The following is a 17,217-nucleotide window of genomic DNA, read 5'->3' on the forward strand; positions in this document are numbered from 1 at the left end:
CCCCCTCCCCCCCGTCCCCTCCAGCCACTCTCCCAGCTCCCAGCTCGGCCGGCTGCGGGCCGGGGCCGCCGCAGGGCGGGGTGGGGTTGTGGTGTCCCCAAATGGGGTGTCCCCAAATGGGGTGTCCCCAGATGGGCACGGCACTGCAATAGCCCCGGGAGTGTTCCAGGCAAGATACGGGTGCGAGCCCCCTCCCCACAAAGCTGCAGCCCCCCAGGAGGGTGGCAATGCCTTCCCCCCCGCCCCACGCGTCAGGACCCCATGGGGCCGCGTCCCCCAGCCCGCAGTGTCCCAGCGCCGCCCTTTGCCGGGAGGAAGCCGGACTCTTGGCCGCTCCTTCCCCGCGTTTCCTGACTGCGCCTTCGCCAACAACCGGCCCCACAACCACCGGCTATGGGGCGGCCGCTGTAGCCCCTCCTCTTTCTCCCCCCAGAGCAGCCTGGCTGCGGGGGGGGACTCTGTCGGGACGGGGTCTTTGGGTGGCCCCGCTGAGCGCTCGGGGTGAGGAGGGGGGCACTGCCCGGGGAACCCCCACCTGCTGGCGGTGCAGCTCCGGGTGCTGTAACCTGCGGGCTTGCTTTGCAGCAAAAACCCCGTTCTGCTCCGCCCTGCTCCCCGCTGGCAGCGCCGCTCCTTGGGGGGTGAGCCCCCGTGTGCCCCCCATGCTCCGGGTCTGGGCTCCCTGCAGCGCTCTGGGTCGTGGCTGCAGCTTCACCCACGCGGGGACCGGGGGGGGGGGGGGGGAGGGGGAGGAGCTGTGGCCCAGCGACCGCGTCCCTGCGTCCTGCCGGGAGCCACCGAGGGCACCTGCAGGAAGGAGCATGGGGATGCTGCCCCTACTGAGGGAGGGACGGGAGCAGAAGGATGCGGAGCAGAAGAAGGGATGTCCCCTCTCGCGGTGGCTTTGCTCTGTCCCCGGAGGGTCTCGGAGAATTCGTGACTCACTCCGAATTCCTGCCCGTGCGTCCGCAGACAGCCGGGCTCCGGGCCGGACCCAGTTCCTTCCTGAAGTTCTCGGCAGCCCAAGGCCGCGTGCTCAGGAAAAAAAGCTCCGGGCTGCGCTGCCTGAGGGGGGGAGTTCGTGTAGGACCCCCCACTTTGGGTGCTCGGAGCACGCCCCGGGAGTCCCGCTGCCTTCGTCCGGGCACCGGGAGTATCTTCGGGGAATCCCTCGGCAGCACCGGGGCCGCTCCTCGGGGCCAGAACCCCCCGGGAAGAACCGGGCTGGGGGGGGGGGCGAGGGGGCACGGCGCTGCCTGCAGGTGACCCTCAGCGTGTGCCCCAGCATTGGGACAGCCGCGTCCCCCCCGGGCAGAAGCAGGTGCTGGGCACGGGGACACACACACGGCCCATTCTTCACTCCCCACCCCGCGAGCTGGTGGGTCCGGGGACCCCCACCCTGCGAAGGACGGGGCGGGGGACGCGGAGCTCCTATCGGGCGTTCTCTTTGGCCCCAACATTCCGAGGGTCCCCCCACAGCGACAGGGGAAGGGGCTCTGAGGGCGGTGGCACCGAACGCATTCGGAACGGGGTGGGGCAGCGCGGCCCGCCCCGGGATACCCCCGGCACCTCCCCGTGCCCCCTCCCCCCCCGGGGCGCGGCTATAAGGGAGCGGCGGAGGCAGAGCAGCCGCTCGGTTGCGGCGGCGGGGAGCGGTGCACGGCGGGGCGGCAGGTACGGGGCGGGGTGCGCGTGCTCAGGGCGAGCCTCTTCAGTTCCGTTCACCTTGGGCCCTCCATGGGTTTTCTTTGGGCTCCCAGGATCGCGTCCCTCTCTCTTTCCCCGACGGCCGTGGGCTGAGACTGGGGAACTCATAACAGCGATGGTACCGCTGAGGCCCCCCCGTCTCGGGCAGCCGCTCCCGGCCCGGTTCCTCCATGGGGCACAGCCCGGGCTCGGCGTGGGGATCCCACGCAGCCCCTCCGCCGTGGGCTGGGGCCGCCCCGTCCCGCGTGGGCTCCGCTTCAGGAGGGGGCCGAGCGGTGCGTGGGCACGGGAACGAGAGGCAGGCAGGGACGGGGGGCGAAGGGCGGGGGTCTTAGTGCGGGTGGGACCTTCGCTCCGGAGCTGCGTGGGCGCTCCGTTAAGGACTTGGGCGGGAGATGGAGGAATGCGAAGGATTTGCGCGTCACCTGGATCTGAGGTCCCAGTCCCTGCGGCAGCGCAGAGCCCACCCCGAAACGCCCCAGCGCCCGGCACAGGGCAACCCCGGGGGAGGGGCTCGGGGTCCCCACGCACACCACCCCTGTCCCATACAGCGGCTGCGGGGACATGGCCAGCACCGCGCTCGTGCCCTGGGCCCTGCTCTGCCTCTGGCTGCTGGCGGCGGTGGGCACGGCCGCCCGGGCACGGCCTCGCCGGGAATTGTCCCCGGGTCTGTACGAGCACGGGGTGGTCGACGCCGGCGGCTCCTACTGCGAGCGCGGGGACGTGTGCTGCCGCGGGCGCGACGACGGCTGCGCCGTGCCCTACCTCGACACCATCTGCTACTGCGACCTTTTTTGCAACCGCACCGTCTCCGACTGCTGCCCCGACTTCTGGGAGTACTGCCTGGGCATCCCGGCCCCCTTCCCTAAAGCGCCAGGTGAGACGGACCCCCCCCAGCCCCCCCCTTCCTCCCCCCCCCGCGGGGCGGCGGCAGAGCGGTGCGCGGCTGCGGGATGCGCGTGTCCGGACGGCGGTGGAGCGCGACTGCGGGAACTCGTGGGAGCTGCGGAGCCGCTCTCCGTGGGGCAGAACGGGGCCGGGTGCCGCCCGGGTCGTGTCTGGGGCAGGGGCACGCCGTCCCCGACTTCACCCCACGGGCAGCGGGGGCGGGATGGGAGGGAGGGGGGGAACCGGGGCGGCCCCCCCCGTTCGGCACAAGGCGCTCTCAGAAGTCCCCGCAGAGCGGAGCCAGCTCCGGGTATCAGTGGCCCCTTTATCCCGTCCCAGCCCTGTAGTTAACCCTCCCCGTGCCCTCCTCTCTCCCTCCCAGGCTGCGCTCGCTCCGGTCGCATCTATCCCAGCGGGGCCACGTTCCGGGACAACTGCAACCTGTGGTGAGTGCCCCTGTGCTGCACCGGCCCCGCGGCGTGGGCACCCCGACCCCCAACCCTGACCGGGGCCGTGCTGGGTGGCGGGGGCCGGGGCCGGCCGCCTTTGCTGTGCCGTATTTGGGGTTTTTGTGCCCGCACCCAGCTTGCCCCGGCTTGATGGGCCGCGCATGCCCCATCCTGCTCCAGGTGGGGATCCGGCTCAGCGCTGCGTGCCGGCAGCTCGCAGTTTGCACCGGGGTTATCTCTGGCCCGGCCCTGCAGGCACGCTGGGGTGGGCAGCGTGGAGCTGCAGCCGAGGAGCAGCCCCGCAGACCTGCACTGGGGATGGGGGGCAAATCCAATGCTCACTCTGGAGCCGCGCACCAGGGCGTGTGCATGCACGTGTGCGCCTGCACGTGTGCGCCTGCGTGCCCGAGCAGCCCCATGCAGCGCTGCAGGCTGAGCACAGCCCTCCCTGAGCCACCCGCCGCCCCTCTGGGCACGTGGGAGTGGGGGGCACTGAGGCCCCCCCCGTGCTCGGAGGAGCAGTGTCTGTGCTGGGAATGCATCCCCGCTGCGCCCCAAATCTTCTTCCCCCGTACTTGGAATGCAGAGAGCAATTCTTGCTGCACTTTGCCCCGACCTGGGGCGGTTGTATGGGGGGAAAATGCGACGCGTGGGAGATGCGGAGGGGTTGTGGGGAGCAGGGAGATGCTGTGGGTGCGCAGCCTGGCTGCACCCCAAATATGCCCCTGACAGCTGGGCTGCTCAGAGCCCGTGTCCAAGGAGTTAACAGCAAGCAGCGGGGGTCACCAGAGCCATGGCCAAGCAGGGCAGCGAGGGGTGAAGAGCTCGGGAAGCGTCTTACGGGGTTTTTCCATTGCCTCACAGCGCCTGGGGAGAGCAGATATCGGGGGATTCGCACTGCGTGCTCCGAACGGGACCTTGGGATTTGTCCTCTGCTGGAGGGGGGGATGTGGGGCTGGAGGGAATGGCTGGGATGTGGGGAGGCTCCTGGGGGAGGCGATGCCGGGAATTGGGGTCGGCGTGGTGCTCTGACCCCAGTGGGGTGGTTGGGATGGGGATGGGGAGCGGGGCTGCTCTGCCCACAGCTCGGCTCCATAAAAGGGAACGGCGTGCCGGGAGCTCACGCTGCGGGCAGCGGGGCCGCATGCCGAGCATTGCTGGCAATGCGGGGGGAGCACGGCCGGAGGCTCCCTGTGGGGACCCCCCCCCTCGCCCTTCCCCCCCCCCCGGGTCCCCCGTGGGCTGCGCAGTGCTCCCAGCTCGGGGCAGCACAGCCCCTCCCTGGGCTCACGTCCACACCCCGCTGATGGCTGCAGCCCTGGAGGCTTTTCAGCTCATTTCTGTCCTATGTCCTCGGGGCTGCTGTGGGGACCAGGCAGGCGTGGGGGGGCCCCAATTCCTGGCGTTGCTGCCCCCCACCTACTGACCATGTCCTCCCCACAGCACCTGCAGCCCTGGAGGGCAGTGGCAGTGTGAGGAACACGCGTGCCTCATGGATGGGGACCTCATCGACGCCGTCAATAGGGGAAATTACGGGTAAGGGCTGTAAGTGACCTAAGGGATGGGAGTGGGGCAGGGGGTGCTTCACCCCTCCGTGCTTTGCGGGTGCCCCGACACCATCCCGTGCTCTGTGCAGGTGGAGAGCAGCCAACTACAGCCAGTTCTGGGGCATGACGCTGGAGGACGGGATGCGCTACCGCCTGGGCACCTTCCGGCCACCCCCCACCGTCATGAACATGAACGAGCTGCACGTGAGTGGGACCCCACAGATCCCATAACCCCCAGCCCCAAAGCCTCCGTGCCGGGCGGGTGCCGCGGGCTGCCCCGCTCTTTGGAGACAGCAGCTCAGCACATTCCCCCTCGCAATCCCTGCGCTGCCAGTGTTGTTTTTGCCCCGTCCCTCCTTGCTGGGTTCCCATCGGAAAGCCGGCCCCATAGCTGCTGAGTCGGCAGAGCCGTGCGAGCGGGATGCCCCCGGGCTGCGGCCACAGCCGGCCCCATGGGGCACCTCCTGCTCACCCCATAGCAGGCTATGGGCGTATAGTGGCGCATCCGTGGTGACACCTCTGTGGGACCTGGTGGTTCCATCCCATGCCGTGCCCAGAACTTGGAGTCCTCCAGCTCCAGGCGGCCCCAGAGGCCGCACCGTGGGGACAGGATGAGCCGAGCGTGCGGCGCACACCCATGGCCACGGCCTTGACTCCCAGCGAGGTTTAATTTTAGCAGCGTTTCCTGCGCTGGGTGCTGTGACCTCCCCAGGAGGGCTGCGCTGTGCGTGGCCCCGAAGAGGAAATGCCGGGCGTGAGTCAGCCCCGGGAGCGGGGGACACAATGAGGGCCCCCACCGCCCCTGCTGGCACCCGGGGCCGGATGCTCCGCGCTGGAGGTGCTGTTGCTGAACCTGAATTTGGCAGAGGTTGAGAGAGAGACAGCTCCTCAGAGCGGCACCGCATCCTGGCCGTGGTGTCTGCTGTGGGGTTGGGGTGCACTGCGTGGTGCTGGGGACCGCAGCTCCGGGGATGCCTTGGAGTGGGGGTCCCCTGCCATGAGGTCGTGTCCCCACAGATGGCCATGGACTCCAATGAGGTGCTGCCCCGCCACTTTGACGCAGCCACCAAGTGGCCCGGGATGATCCACGAGCCCCTGGACCAGGGCAACTGTGCTGGCTCCTGGGCCTTTTCCACAGCAGGTGAGACACGATGGGATGGGATGGGGACAGGGGCTGGATCAGGCACTTGTGGCAGTGGTGGGAGTGGGATGGGACCCTGGGGGGGCTGTCGCCATCCCTGACCGCTGTACTCGTCCCCAGCCGTCGCCTCCGACCGCATCTCCATCCATTCCATGGGGCACATGACGCCCTCCCTGTCGCCCCAAAACCTCCTGTCCTGCGACACACGCAACCAGCAGGGCTGCAGCGGGGGCCGGCTGGATGGAGCCTGGTGGTACCTGCGCAGGAGGGGGTGAGCGGGGAGGGGATGGGATGGCAGTGGTTGTAGGATGGCAGTGGGTACGGGGATGGGGTTGGGATGGTGATGGTGATAGCAATGGGGATGGGATGGGAAGGGAGTGGGGATGGGGATGGGGTTAAGATAGCAGTGGTGATGGTAATGGTGATGGCAGTGGGATGGTAGTGATGTTGGGATGGCAATGGTGAAGATGATGGGAAGGTGAAGGGGTGGGGGTGTGGATGGCAATTAGATGGTGACAGGGATGGCTATGGGATGTTGATGGAGATGGGATGGCGAGTGGGACAGGAATGAGGATAGAGATGGGAATGAGGACGGGGCTGGGTCCAGGTTTCCTGTTCCCTCCTCTCATCCCCATCCCTTGCACAGGGTGGTGACAGACGAGTGCTACCCCTTCACGAGCCAGGAGAGCCAGCCTGTTTCACAGCCCTGCATGATGCACAGCCGCTCCACGGGCCGGGGCAAGCGGCAGGCCACAGCACGCTGCCCCAACCCCCAGACCCACGCCAACGACATCTACCAGTCCACCCCCGCCTACCGCCTGGCCCCCAGCGTGAGCACCTGGGGGAGATCTAGGGAGCAAAAGTGGGGGGAAAAACAGCAGGGGAGGGACGTGATATCAGGGTGGGATGTGGAGCTGCCCCTCCACGCGGCACAGGGGATGTGGTGTCACCCTGCTGGGTGCTATGGGGGCAACAGGTGGGGACCCTGACCCCTGATACCAGCTGGTTCTGTGCTTGCAGGAGAAGGAGATCATGAAGGAGCTGATGGAGAATGGCCCCGTGCAAGGTAAGGAGCAGCTGGGGCACTGCACTGCACAACTGGGGTCTGTGCCTGGGGGCTGAGCTGAGCTGAGGGGGGTGGGGGGGATGGGTGCCTCTGGGACAGCTCAGGACCTTCTCCCCCCCCCCCCCCCCCCCCGTCCTGCTGCTTGTGCTGCTTAATGCTTAACGCAGCCCCAGGGAGCTGCCCGCTGGCACCTGTTGCTCATTAACTTCTCGAAGTTAATCTCTGTCTCGGCAGTTGGTTTTATTTGATTTTATTTTCTTAATCCTCCTCCCCCGTGCAGCTGAGCCCTGTCCCGTGTCCCCAGTGTAGCCCTGTGTCCTCTGTGCTCACGCCCTCTGCTCTAGGGGACACAGAGCTCAGCACCCATCCCCAACCCCTGTCCCCAACCCCACAGCCATCCTGGAGGTGCACGAGGATTTCTTCTTGTACAAGAGCGGGATCTATCGGCACACACCGGTGGCCGAGGGGAAGGGGCCAAAGCACCAGAGGCACGGCACGCACTCAGTGAAAATCACAGGGTAGGTCGGGGGGGGCTGGGGAGTGCAGAGCAGCACTCGGGGCTGGAGAAATGCTTCCCCTGGGGGAGGAAAGGCGTCCACCTTCCTCGGGGCAGAGTGAGGAAGGGGGGAGGGAAGGAGGCTGCTGGGCTGCACTGCGTGCACTGGGGTTGCAGCCACAAGTGGCAGGAGCGTGCTGTGCTCAGCAGTGGGGCTGGGGATGTGGGATGGAGGCACAGCCCTGTGTACTGGGGCTCGGGAGGGGTCCTGGACCTCCCTAGTGCCACCCCATGGGGTGCCCAGGGTCCCTGCTCACTGCCCTCCTGCTGCAGGTGGGGTGAGGAGCAGCTGCCCGATGGCCAGATCCAAAAATACTGGGTGAGTACCGGTGTGATGAGCTCAGTGGGGCTCAGCCTCCTGCTTGGGGGCTGCATCCCGGGGAGGGTACGAGCACCAGAGTTGGTGCTGGGGAGGGGGTCCAGCGCTGAGTGTCCCCTTTGCAGACTGCGGCCAACTCGTGGGGCAGAGCGTGGGGTGAGGACGGGCACTTCCGCATCGCACGGGGCGTCAACGAGTGTGAGGTGGAGAGCTTCGTGGTGGGCGTCTGGGGCCGTGTCAGCATGGAGGACATGCCCCACAAGTGAGCACCCCGGCACCGCAGCCCCCACGGAGCTGTCCTTGTCCCTGCCCGGCACCGTGCTCCCCCCCCGACCCCATCCCCAGTGGGGGCACCCTGGCTCGGACCCCTCGTCCCGCTGGGTGCTGACACAGCAGCCGGATGCAGTGGGCCGTGCATGGGGCATGGGGCCAGGGCAGGGGGCATCGCGCTGCCTATGGGATAGAGGATTTACACACTAATCCACCCCGGGCTCAGCTGGCTTTATTGGCAGCCGGGGGCCCTTCAAAGGCAGCCACTCCTGCCCTGGGTGTCTGAGTCCCCCTGTCAGGGGCATAAGGCAGGAGGGGCAGTGGGACCCCCTCTCCTCCCCCCCCCTCCGGCACAGCACAGCTCCTGCAGCCCTGGATCTGCCCCCAATGGAGCTGGAGGGAGCAAAACAGCACATGGGGGGGAGGTTGGAGGGGTCTATCTGAGCCCCCAGAGATGGAGGAAGTGGGGGCTGGGTGCTGCCAGATGGGGATGTGGTCCCTGCAGCCCCCTCCCACCCGTCCCTATGGTGCTAAGGCCCCGGTGCAGGGAAACTGCCACCAGCCCTGGGGACTCCAGAGCTCCCCTGTGTCCCCATCTCTGCCACAGGGCTGCAGGAGGGATGAGAGTTACCCCCCCCCCCCCCCCCACGAACCTGGCTGTACTTTTAAGATTTTTTGTATTTATTTTGCTTTTTATTATTTGTAAATAAATCTCCTGGAAGTCTCCTCCTTCCCATACAGCGCTGCTCCTTCCCCCCCCCCCTCCCCCCACTGTGCTGTGGGCACGTGGCCCAGCTGCCCAACGAGCCCCATCCTTGGGGGGATCAGCCTGGGCCCCCCCATCCCTGAGCGGGGTCAGAACCTGGAAGGGCTGCACGGGGCCCGATAAGAGCTGCATTGTCCTCTTTCCTGTTTTGCCGGCACGCTGTGACCTCGGCCGCGGGCCGGAGGAGCTGTGGGCACGCGCAGATCCACAGCCAGCACCGGGAGGAGCGCGTGTCAGGTTTTGGAAGAGGGGGATTCCAGGAGGGTTGGGTTTGGGGAGGGTGGCAGCAGCCTCAGGGGGGAGGTGGGGGCTGTCCCCAGGCTGGGACCCTTGTGTCGTGCTGCACCACGCCGGGCAGGATGCTCAGCCCTGCCCGTGACACGCTGCCACTGCACACTCATTCCTGTGCTCAGGTCGGTACCCACAGTTGGAAGGGACCTCTGGAGAGCAGCTGCTCCAACCCCCTGCGAAGGCAGGGTCACCAACATAAGTACTAACAGCACTGACCCTTCACAACTATTTTAAAAGCACATTTTTTTTTTTTCCTAATCAGTTGCAATGCGGAAACGGCGTGCCCTGAGATCCATTGCGCAGCTCCAAGTTGCACGAATAAACTGAAATCCAACCTTTCTTTTTTCTCCTTTAGAAGCGCAGTTTCAGCCCTGCTCTCAGCCACTGGGTTCCCGTTCATGGCTGCATTTTGTCCAGGCCGTGCTCAGCTCTGTACCCACATCCATCCCCTGCCCATATCTGTACTCCCACCGTGCCCAGCTTAGAGCTGCCCTGGGATGCTTCCCTCCTGCTCAGCACCCACACATTGCACCCCCAATTTGCATTTTCTCTGCTTTATTTTATTTTTCTTTCGGTTTTTTTTGGCTCTGTGTGCTCTGGCCGCGCCCCCAGCGCGGAGTGGGGCGGCACCTGGTGGCTGGAGCCTGCCCTGCACCCAACGTCTGCGTGCACTGCATAGAAACACGCACACCTCTACCTCAACATCTGTCTGTCTGCATATACACACCTACACACACCAATATTTGTAAATAGATGCCGATACATAAATGTATCGAGGCAGGGGCTGTGCCTGCTCGCACACACACCCTGCTGTGTGCCTGCTGCCAGCTGGCCGGAGCTGCAGCCTCGCCTGAAATAGCACAAAAGTCAGCTCCTAAAATAGTCCAGAAAAGGCTTTACTCACCAGAATACAACTCCAAATATTTGTGGAATTGTTATGGGTACTCAGAAAGTCGCACCTGGGGCCAAAGTTGAGAAAAACAACAGAATCTTGTTGCTTCTCCTAAGAGCACCAGATCAAGTCCTTTAACTCTTTCATAGAAAGTCCTCTACCCACACAAACGAAACACGGCTTACACAAAACATTCAGTGCACTTCTCATTAGGGCCAATTAAACAGTAACTACACACACACATCATTTTAGAACCACGGGGAAGGAAAAATACAAACCTTGATGTTGGCCTTCACTTTCATGGCTGTGTCTCAGCAGGAGAACGACAGCGTTTTATTGCCAGTGCCCCACAAACCAGCCAGGACATGGTGCCAGGGGTCTTTCTTTTATTAGAGCTAGAAAAATAAGCTGTAAACTATTTCCAAGCTCGGCTTCCACAGACAGAAAGAAATCAATACAGACATTGGCAATGAGGGAACCTAACCCTGCCTGTGAACAGCACGAGGTGGGCCCGGGTTTTGGTACGATTCTGTGGCTGGCAGGAGAAGATCCAGGCGCTCCCTGGAGGCATGGCACAGTCCCTGGAGGCACAGCCCAGGCTCCCTCCTGGTTTGGTTGTCACACACCATGGCACAGCCCTGGGGGCAGAGTCATGCTGCAGTACAGAGGGACCCACTGCCATCCAGTGGGGATGAGGAATGGGAGCGGGGTGGGGGATAGCAGGGCTCAGAGCCCTGTGTCCTTGCCTGCAGCATGGGGCCCCAGGGTGGGGGCACAGCAAGGGACCAGCACAGCCACCACTCCCCCTTGGCCTCGGGCATCACAACATGCGTGTCATGACCATGGTGAGGAAGTCCTCGTAGCCGAGCCGCACGTTGCCCACCATCCCCGTGTCCTTCTCACGGAAGGCGTCCGTGAGGCTCTGCAGCTGCATGCAGATGTGAATGAAGCGGTCGAGCTGGATGCTGGGGTTGGAGGACCTCTGGGCGTAGCGGGACAGCAGCAGTTGGCTGAACTGGGGGCTCAGGTTATAGCCCATCTGGGAGAACGCTGGGAGTGAGAAACACACAGATTAAACCCCACCGAGAAGGGTGATGGGGCCCTCCCCCCAGCATGTTCCAGAAGGGCTTCGGTCAGGGGCTGAGTGTGGGCAGGGTTCTCAAGAGGAAGGAACCAAATCTAGGCAGGAATTCCAGACATTCTTCCCCTCCATCTGACACACACCCAAGAGCTCCTCCCAGAACACAGGGCTTAGTCACATGCCATTGGGAAGGGCAACAGGAGGAGGGGTTTCCCTAAGGAAGAAGTTCACACTGCAGCCGGTTCAACCAGTTCAGCATGATGCAGTGGACACCTGGGAGCTCAGAGAGAACTAACAGCAGGAATGGGGCTGGGGGGGTCACTAGATTGGCTATTAGGAAAAAGCTGTTCTCTGAAAGAGTGGTCTGGCATTGGCACAGACTGCCCAGGGAAGTGGTGGTGTCACCGTGCCTGGGGGTGTTCACGTGGTTTAGTGACACGGTGGTGACGGGTTAGCAGCTGAACTAGATGATCTCACAGATCTTTTCCAACCTTAATGATTCTGTGCTGGCCTGCAAATTAGCAGCAAGTGGGCAGTGCTCCCTGGGGAACTCAGGTGTGGGGCCTCTGTCCCTCACCCACCTTGCTGGAGCTCACTGAAGCTGATGGAGCCCGACTGGTCCCTGTCGTACTGCTGGAAGAGGTTCTTCCACTGCTGGATGAAGCGCAGCAGGGCCGAGAAGCCGTACACATCCATGCGCCCCGACCTGGTCCTGTCAAACATGTCTGGGAGCGATGGAGAAGAGCACACACAGGGCAGTGAGGGGAGGAGCACAGACAGTCGTGGGGAACCCAGGACTGCGTGTAGGCTCCAGCGCCCTCCCTCGGTGTGCCCACATCGAGCAGTCCCCGGGGCCCGTGGGAGCAGCAGCCCCTACTCACTGATCATCAGCAGGCAGGTCTCGTCATTGAACGCCGACCAGTTGGAGTTGAGCAGTGCCTGTTTCAGCTCTTTCACCGAGATGTAACCGCTGCGGTCGGCGTCCACCGCCTGGAACCAGGAGAAAGCCTCGGGGTCCACCCCCGGCGGCGCCCCGCCTGCGGAGAAACGGCACCGGCGGTTCCGGCTCCAGCCCAGCGCTTGGCCTCCTCTCCCTCAGCACCGCTCCCCGCTCACCTCCGGGAGCGGCTCCTCCGTAGGGCTGCCCGGGGGCCGTGCCGCCGCTGTAGGGGCCTCCGGAGTAGGGCCCGGGCTGGCCCGCGCCGGGGTAGCCCTGCGGACGGGAGCAGAGCCTAGTCAGGGAGAGACCAGCGCTGGGCCTAACCCGACCTAGGTCCTCCCCAGCCCACCCTCGGAACCCCGTGCAACACGGGACCGCCCCCGAGCCCCGGCCCCAGCCGCACCTGCCCCGGGAACCCCGCCATCGCTCCGCTTCCGGCACTGTTTCCGCCCCCGCTCGCCCCTCTTCCGGTCGTCGTGGGCGTCTCGAGCTCCTATTGGTCGAGCCCTGCGCATGAGGCCGGAGGTCCCGCCCCCCCGGCGGATGTGGTCACGTGATGGAGAGGCTTAAAGCGGCGATGTTGGATGGGGCAGAGTGGGGCTCGTAGGGTGCAGCGGGAGCTGCGGGGCTGGGATCGGGGCGGGGAGCCCCCAGGAGCAGGGTCAGGAACCTTCGAGGACCTCCCACTGCCAGTACTAGTGCGGGATTACCCCCACATCAGGTCCAGGATCACACCACCATCAACATCACATCACTGACATCACTACCATCATCACCACCACCACAGCTATCACCATCGCTACCATCCTTGCCATCAACCACACCATCATCATCATCACCACTGGAGCTGGACTCAATGGTCCTTACAGGTCCCTTCCAACTGGAGATACTCTACGATCTCCATCGTCAATATCACTTCATTGTCAACACCATCATCACCACTGCCATCATCACCACTCATCACCACCACCATCATCATCATCATCACCAGCCCCTTCATCAGGGCAGGAGCAGGGCACTGGCCTCAGCCCCACACACAGAGCTGGGGATAGGGATGGGGACAGGGACGGGGATGGGGACAGGATGATCAGAGACACCACACAAGAGGAGCCGAGGCGTGGGGCAGCAGCACGGCTGTATTTCAGCTGGGCAGGATCCACCTGCCCTACAACAACCACCCACCCACGGAGCCAGACAACACCCGCACCCCCGGGACCGGCACAGCCCCCTGGAAAACGGGGGCAAGAATAAGAGCAGCAGTGCAGAGCGGTGGGGCCGGCTCAGCCGAAGGGGCCCTTGGCATTCTTGGGCTGGAAGAGCGGCTGCTCCATGGGCAGAGCACCCATGCACTCGGCCGGGCTGCAGTGCCCTGTTTTGCCTGGTGGTCCCGTGGCACCTGGGGGACCGGGGATGCCAGGGATGCCCTGCTGCCCCACAGGGCCTGGAGGGCCCATCTTCCCATAGCCTGGTGGCCCCTGGGGACCTGGAAGGCAGAGAGAGCGATGGAGGAAGGTGGCACCGAGCTGATGGCAACATCAGGAACGTGGAGAGGGAATGGGAACTCACCTGGGGGTCCCGGTGGGCCACTGTCCCCCATCAGCCCCATGCCCTTCTCCCCTTTCTCTCCTTTGGCACCCGGCTCCCCTGGAGGAGAGGTGCGAATGGTGAAACCCCATTACTGGGGATAGCCAGCACTTAGGGACAGTGGTGACACCACGGGTGTGAAAGACAAGACCCCATCACAGGGGACATCCCAGCACTTGGGGACACGGCGGGCAGCACCTACCCCGCATGCCTGGCACGCCCTGCCGCCCCTCTCTGCCGATCTGCCCTGGCATCCCTGGGGATCCTGGGGGTCCTGGCCGGCCAGGCAGCCCATCCTTGCCCGGGGGACCTGGTCTGCCTGGGGCCGCCACCATCTCCACCGGGAAGTGCATCCGGGAGGTGTAGTATGCCATGCGCTCTGTGGGAACAGGAGGCTCAGCGGGGGCTGGAGGAAATCCAGCCCTTGCCCCTATCACCCCATTACCATCAAACATCTTGCTTATCTCCTGCTGGATGAACCTTTTGATCTCATCATAATTCACCACGTCACCCTGGAGGGGACACAGAAAAGACACGGCCACTGAGCCCTGGCTCTGCACCTTGGAGTCGGGCTCCTGCCCCCCAGCTGCCCCCCGCTTACCATCATCCCGGGGGGTCCTGGCAGCCCAGGGCTGCCTGCAGGTCCTGGAGAGCCAGGGGGACCCCTCTCTCCTGCAGGACCCTGCAGCCCTATGGGGCCCATGGAGCCGCTCTTCCCTGGGCCCCCAGGAGCGCCGGCACGGCCCTTCTCCCCTGGGTACCCTCGCATTCCAGGGGACCCGGCTTCACCCTGCGGGGACACAGACAGACAGCTCTCACCATGGCACCCCCAATGTGATGTGGGGCTGGGACACCATGGGGGAACTGTGGCAGCTCTCACCTTCTGGCCAGCGGGTCCTGCAGTGCCAGGCTTTCCTGGGGGGCCCTGGGGAGACAGGGAGGAGCGGGGTGGTGGGGCTGTCCCGGGGGTACCCCAGCATGCACTGCCCCTCTTGTACCTCTTTACCAATGGGTCCATCTGGTCCCTGCTCCCCCTGTGGGATGAAAGTGGAATGATATGAGGTGTGCTTGGCACGGTGCTCGCTGTCCCCTGTGCGGTGGGGACGCCCACCCACTGCTCTCACCGGTGGCCCTGGGTGTCCTGGTGGCCCTGGCTGTCCTGGCATCCCCGGCAGACCTCGGTCCCCTGCCGAGCCACGCTCACCCTTCAGCCCCTGCGGTGTGGGATGCAGAGTGAGATGAGGATGGCCACCACTCTTTGTCCCCGTCCCTGTCCCCATCCTGCCTCTTGGCTGTAGGGGGACCATGGGGCAGCCCCATGGGTACTCACCACTCCAGCAAGGCCAGCAGGACCTGGCTGCCCCGGGCTGCCAGGGGGACCCTGGGGGCAGAGAGAGAGGTTTCAGCAGGAGACACTGCTCCTTGGTTTGAGAACATGACCCCATAGCACTCCCTGCACCATCCCAGTGCGCTCCAAGGGAACAGAGCTACTTACAATGAGTCCCGGGGGTCCCTGCCGGCCCTGGGGTCCCATAGGACCGGGGTCACCCTGCAGAAGGCAGTAGGATGAAGGGGGGGTGTGGGTCCCATCACTCAGCACAGGGCTCCCTTGCCCCCTCCTCACTCTCTCACCTCTGCCCCAGGACGGCCCGTGCTCCCAGGGGGACCAGGTTTGCCACAGTCACCCTGCAAGGACAAAGGGACGGGGTGGGCAGTGTGATGCATGGAGACCCTCACATGGGGCTGTCACCACAGCAGGGTGACCGCTGCTTTGGGGACACCGAGGGACCCCCAGCCGCTCACCTTTGGTCCCGGGAGCCCTGGGTGCCCCGTTTTGCCCTTGAAGCCCTGGAGCGAGAGAAGTGGGTTGGGGTCAGGACTTGCACATGCCACAGTGGTGACACTGGTGCAGCCCATGGATACTCTGGGCACCAGGAAAGCCACCGCTTACCGGAGGACCCATCATCCCTGGTGGCCCGGGGGGACCAGGGTCACCCTAGGGAGAAAAAGACAGACACGGGCTGGGGACATCCAGGGGCTAGGGGGTGGTGCTGCCCCCAGAGCCTGGCACACCCCAGCACCTCACCCGCAGCCCTGGCTTGCCGTCCTTGCCATCCAGTCCTTCCAAGCCAGCTGGCCCCTGCAGGGACAAGGAGGAGACTTGGGGGGTGACAAGGCCAGAGCAGCTCCCCAGGGACCAGCACAGGGACAGGAGCACTGTGATGAGCAGGGGGAGCCCTTACCTGAATGCCTGGGGGTCCAGGAGGTCCGGGGGGCCCTGGCATCCCCGTGGGTCCACGCACGCCCTCGCTGCCCTGTGAGAACACCAGGGTCAGGGTGTCCCCTGGTGCCACCGCCCACACCTGTCCCCATGACACTCACCTTCTCTGCTGCAGGTCCCGGTGGCCCAGCTGGGCCGACCTTCCCTGGGAAGCCGGGGGGCCCCTGAGGAGGAGAGCAATGTTCCCCAGGGGTGAATGAGATCCCCACCTCATGCATCCCTTCATCCCCAAACTCATTGCAATTGGTTTGCTACTGGAATCCTCTCCTTGCACTGTCCCATAGCACGTGTCCAGGGAGAAGATCCTGCCCCCCTCCACACCTTGCTCCCCCAACCCTTTGGGGACACAAATGGGGACAGGCATCACCTGCCCTGTGGGATGTACTCACAGGTGGCCCTGGGAAGCCAGGCTGGCCCTGGAAACCCTGCGGAGAGAAAGAGCTGAGCTGAGTCCTGCCCAATGCCCAGGGGTCCCGGCACCTCTTCCCAAAGGGGACAAGGCCAGTGGGACAGAGGTGTGGGTATGGGGTTATAGGGATGGGACTATAGGGGTGGGTCCAGCCACTGGCCACCTGGGGATCTCACCTGGTCGCCTTTCTCACCAGCACCGCCCGGGAGCCCGCGCTCGCCCCTCGGTCCCTGCAGACAGCCAAGCGTGAGCCCCTTGGGGTCCCTGGGACCACCGCTCCCTCCCCACAACCCCACACCTACCGCTGGTCCCGTGGCACCGGGGAGCCCATCCAAGCCGGGGGGGCCCTGGGGGAGGGAGGACAGGACTCAGCTGGAGGCAGCTACAAGGACCCCACAGCAAGGGGGCACGTGGACGAGCCCCCAGCCCCTCTGCCCCACATTGCTGGGCACAGAGCTGGACTCACCGGTTCCCCCTTCTCCCCGGGGGGGCCCACATAGCCTCGTTCACCTTTGATGCCCTGGAGGAGGAAGGAAATGGAGCAGGGACACGGGGCACAGATGGGACACGGGGAACTGATGGGACATGGAGTGTGGATGGGACATAGGATGCAGAAGGGTCATGAATGTGGCACAGGGATGGACAGAGGGAAAGAATGGGGCACAGTGGATGGGGGGGGCACAGCAAACAGAAGGAATCAATAGAGCACTGGAGACATATGGGACAAGGGATGGATGGGGCAGGGGTGAGCCCTGTAGGGACATGGCACTCAGGGTCCCATGACCGCCCACCAGTCCCTGGCAGCACAGGGGCCCAAGTGGGCACCGGGGGGGGGACACGGGGACACAGAAGGTGGCAGGGGTGGCTGGTACATGCTGCAGGGCTCCCCACATTACTCACAGGAAGGCCAGGGGGGCCCGTGGCTCCGGGGTAGCCAGGCTGTCCTGGGGGTCCCTGTGCAGGGGGAGGGCAGTGCTGAGCCAGCTGCACCCCAGGCTGGTGCACAGGGACAGCGGTGTTCCCCCCCACT

The 17,217-nt window shown here is 64.8% G+C and overlaps 3 protein-coding genes across 10 annotated transcripts in view; 1 reads left to right on the forward strand and 2 right to left on the reverse strand.

Annotated features, from left to right (window-relative positions):
- TINAGL1 (tubulointerstitial nephritis antigen like 1) lies at window positions 1,604-8,452 on the forward strand. Of its 2 annotated transcripts, XM_021375570.1 has the most exons (12): window positions 1,604-1,674; window positions 2,259-2,584; window positions 2,978-3,041; window positions 4,488-4,580; window positions 4,681-4,795; window positions 5,609-5,732; window positions 5,853-6,003; window positions 6,379-6,562; window positions 6,753-6,798; window positions 7,193-7,316; window positions 7,628-7,673; window positions 7,799-7,939. In XM_021375570.1, the coding sequence occupies exons 2-12, from the start codon at window positions 2,272-2,274 to the stop codon at window positions 7,937-7,939; spliced, it is 1,401 nt and encodes a 466-aa protein (XP_021231245.1). In that variant the 5' UTR covers window positions 1,604-1,674; window positions 2,259-2,271. The 2 variants fall into 2 exon arrangements, with proteins under 2 accessions (XP_021231245.1, XP_021231246.1); XM_021375571.1 differs by lacking the exon at window positions 1,604-1,674 and having other exon boundaries at window positions 2,272-2,584; window positions 7,799-8,452.
- On the reverse strand, window positions 10,259-12,443 carry PEF1 (penta-EF-hand domain containing 1). 3 transcript variants are annotated; one of them, XR_002432525.1, is made up of 6 exons: window positions 12,317-12,394; window positions 12,090-12,186; window positions 11,855-12,010; window positions 11,555-11,698; window positions 10,639-10,942; window positions 10,259-10,530 (listed from the first exon to the last, which is right to left on the reverse strand). XR_002432525.1 is itself a non-coding variant. In XM_021375581.1 (5 exons), exons 1-5 carry the CDS (start codon window positions 12,335-12,337, stop codon window positions 10,713-10,715), a joined length of 648 nt encoding a protein of 215 aa, XP_021231256.1. In that variant the 5' UTR covers window positions 12,338-12,394; the 3' UTR covers window positions 10,259-10,712. The 3 variants fall into 3 exon arrangements, 2 of the variants coding, with proteins under 2 accessions (XP_021231256.1, XP_021231257.1); XM_021375581.1 differs by having other exon boundaries at window positions 10,259-10,942; XM_021375582.1 differs by lacking the exon at window positions 12,090-12,186 and having other exon boundaries at window positions 10,259-10,942; window positions 12,317-12,443.
- LOC110387440 (collagen alpha-1(XVI) chain-like) overlaps window positions 13,032-17,217 on the reverse strand; it is a 19,409-nt gene continuing 15,223 nt past the window's right edge. For 4 of the 5 annotated variants that reach the window (XM_021375563.1, XM_021375564.1, XM_021375565.1 and 1 more), the window contains 21 exons: window positions 17,088-17,141; window positions 16,654-16,707; window positions 16,490-16,534; window positions 16,364-16,417; window positions 16,168-16,203; window positions 15,880-15,942; window positions 15,741-15,812; window positions 15,584-15,637; window positions 15,449-15,493; window positions 15,301-15,345; window positions 15,130-15,183; window positions 14,993-15,046; window positions 14,828-14,878; window positions 14,622-14,711; window positions 14,496-14,531; window positions 14,378-14,422; window positions 14,099-14,287; window positions 13,943-14,009; window positions 13,700-13,876; window positions 13,480-13,557; window positions 13,032-13,396 (listed from right to left, as the gene is read on the reverse strand). In XM_021375563.1, the coding sequence (XP_021231238.1) occupies window positions 13,194-13,396; window positions 13,480-13,557; window positions 13,700-13,876; window positions 13,943-14,009; window positions 14,099-14,287; window positions 14,378-14,422; window positions 14,496-14,531; window positions 14,622-14,711; window positions 14,828-14,878; window positions 14,993-15,046; window positions 15,130-15,183; window positions 15,301-15,345; window positions 15,449-15,493; window positions 15,584-15,637; window positions 15,741-15,812; window positions 15,880-15,942; window positions 16,168-16,203; window positions 16,364-16,417; window positions 16,490-16,534; window positions 16,654-16,707; window positions 17,088-17,141 (1,566 nt within the window). In that variant the 3' untranslated portion in view covers window positions 13,032-13,193. The remainder of the gene's footprint in view (window positions 13,397-13,479; window positions 13,558-13,699; window positions 13,877-13,942; window positions 14,010-14,098; window positions 14,288-14,377; window positions 14,423-14,495; window positions 14,532-14,621; window positions 14,712-14,827; window positions 14,879-14,992; window positions 15,047-15,129; window positions 15,184-15,300; window positions 15,346-15,448; window positions 15,494-15,583; window positions 15,638-15,740; window positions 15,813-15,879; window positions 15,943-16,167; window positions 16,204-16,363; window positions 16,418-16,489; window positions 16,535-16,653; window positions 16,708-17,087; window positions 17,142-17,217) is intronic. The other variant, XM_021375562.1, reaches the window with a different exon arrangement.

This window comes from Numida meleagris, chromosome 22 (genome assembly GCF_002078875.1).
Source record: "Numida meleagris isolate 19003 breed g44 Domestic line chromosome 22, NumMel1.0, whole genome shotgun sequence".
NCBI lineage: Eukaryota > Metazoa > Chordata > Aves > Galliformes > Numididae > Numida > Numida meleagris.

Bases quoted from the DNA above. Each gene is read 5' to 3' on its own strand.
- PEF1 (XM_021375581.1), bottom strand. From the start codon at position 12,337: ATGGCGGGGTTCCCGGGGCAG. The intron at 12,187-12,316 runs GTGCGGCTGGGG...TCCCGTCCGCAG, and splicing joins TGGCGGGGTTCCCGGGGCAG to GGCTACCCCGGCGCGGGCCA. The intron at 11,699-11,854 runs GTGAGTAGGGGC...CATCGCTCCCAG, and splicing joins GACCTGCCTGCTGATGATCA to ACATGTTTGACAGGACCAGG.
- TINAGL1 (XM_021375570.1), top strand. From the start codon at position 2,272: ATGGCCAGCACCGCGCTCGTGCCCTGGGCCCTGCTCTGCCTCTGGCTG. The intron at 6,563-6,752 runs GTGAGCACCTGG...CTGTGCTTGCAG, and splicing joins CCTACCGCCTGGCCCCCAGC to GAGAAGGAGATCATGAAGGA. The intron at 7,674-7,798 runs GTGAGTACCGGT...TCCCCTTTGCAG, and splicing joins GCCAGATCCAAAAATACTGG to ACTGCGGCCAACTCGTGGGG.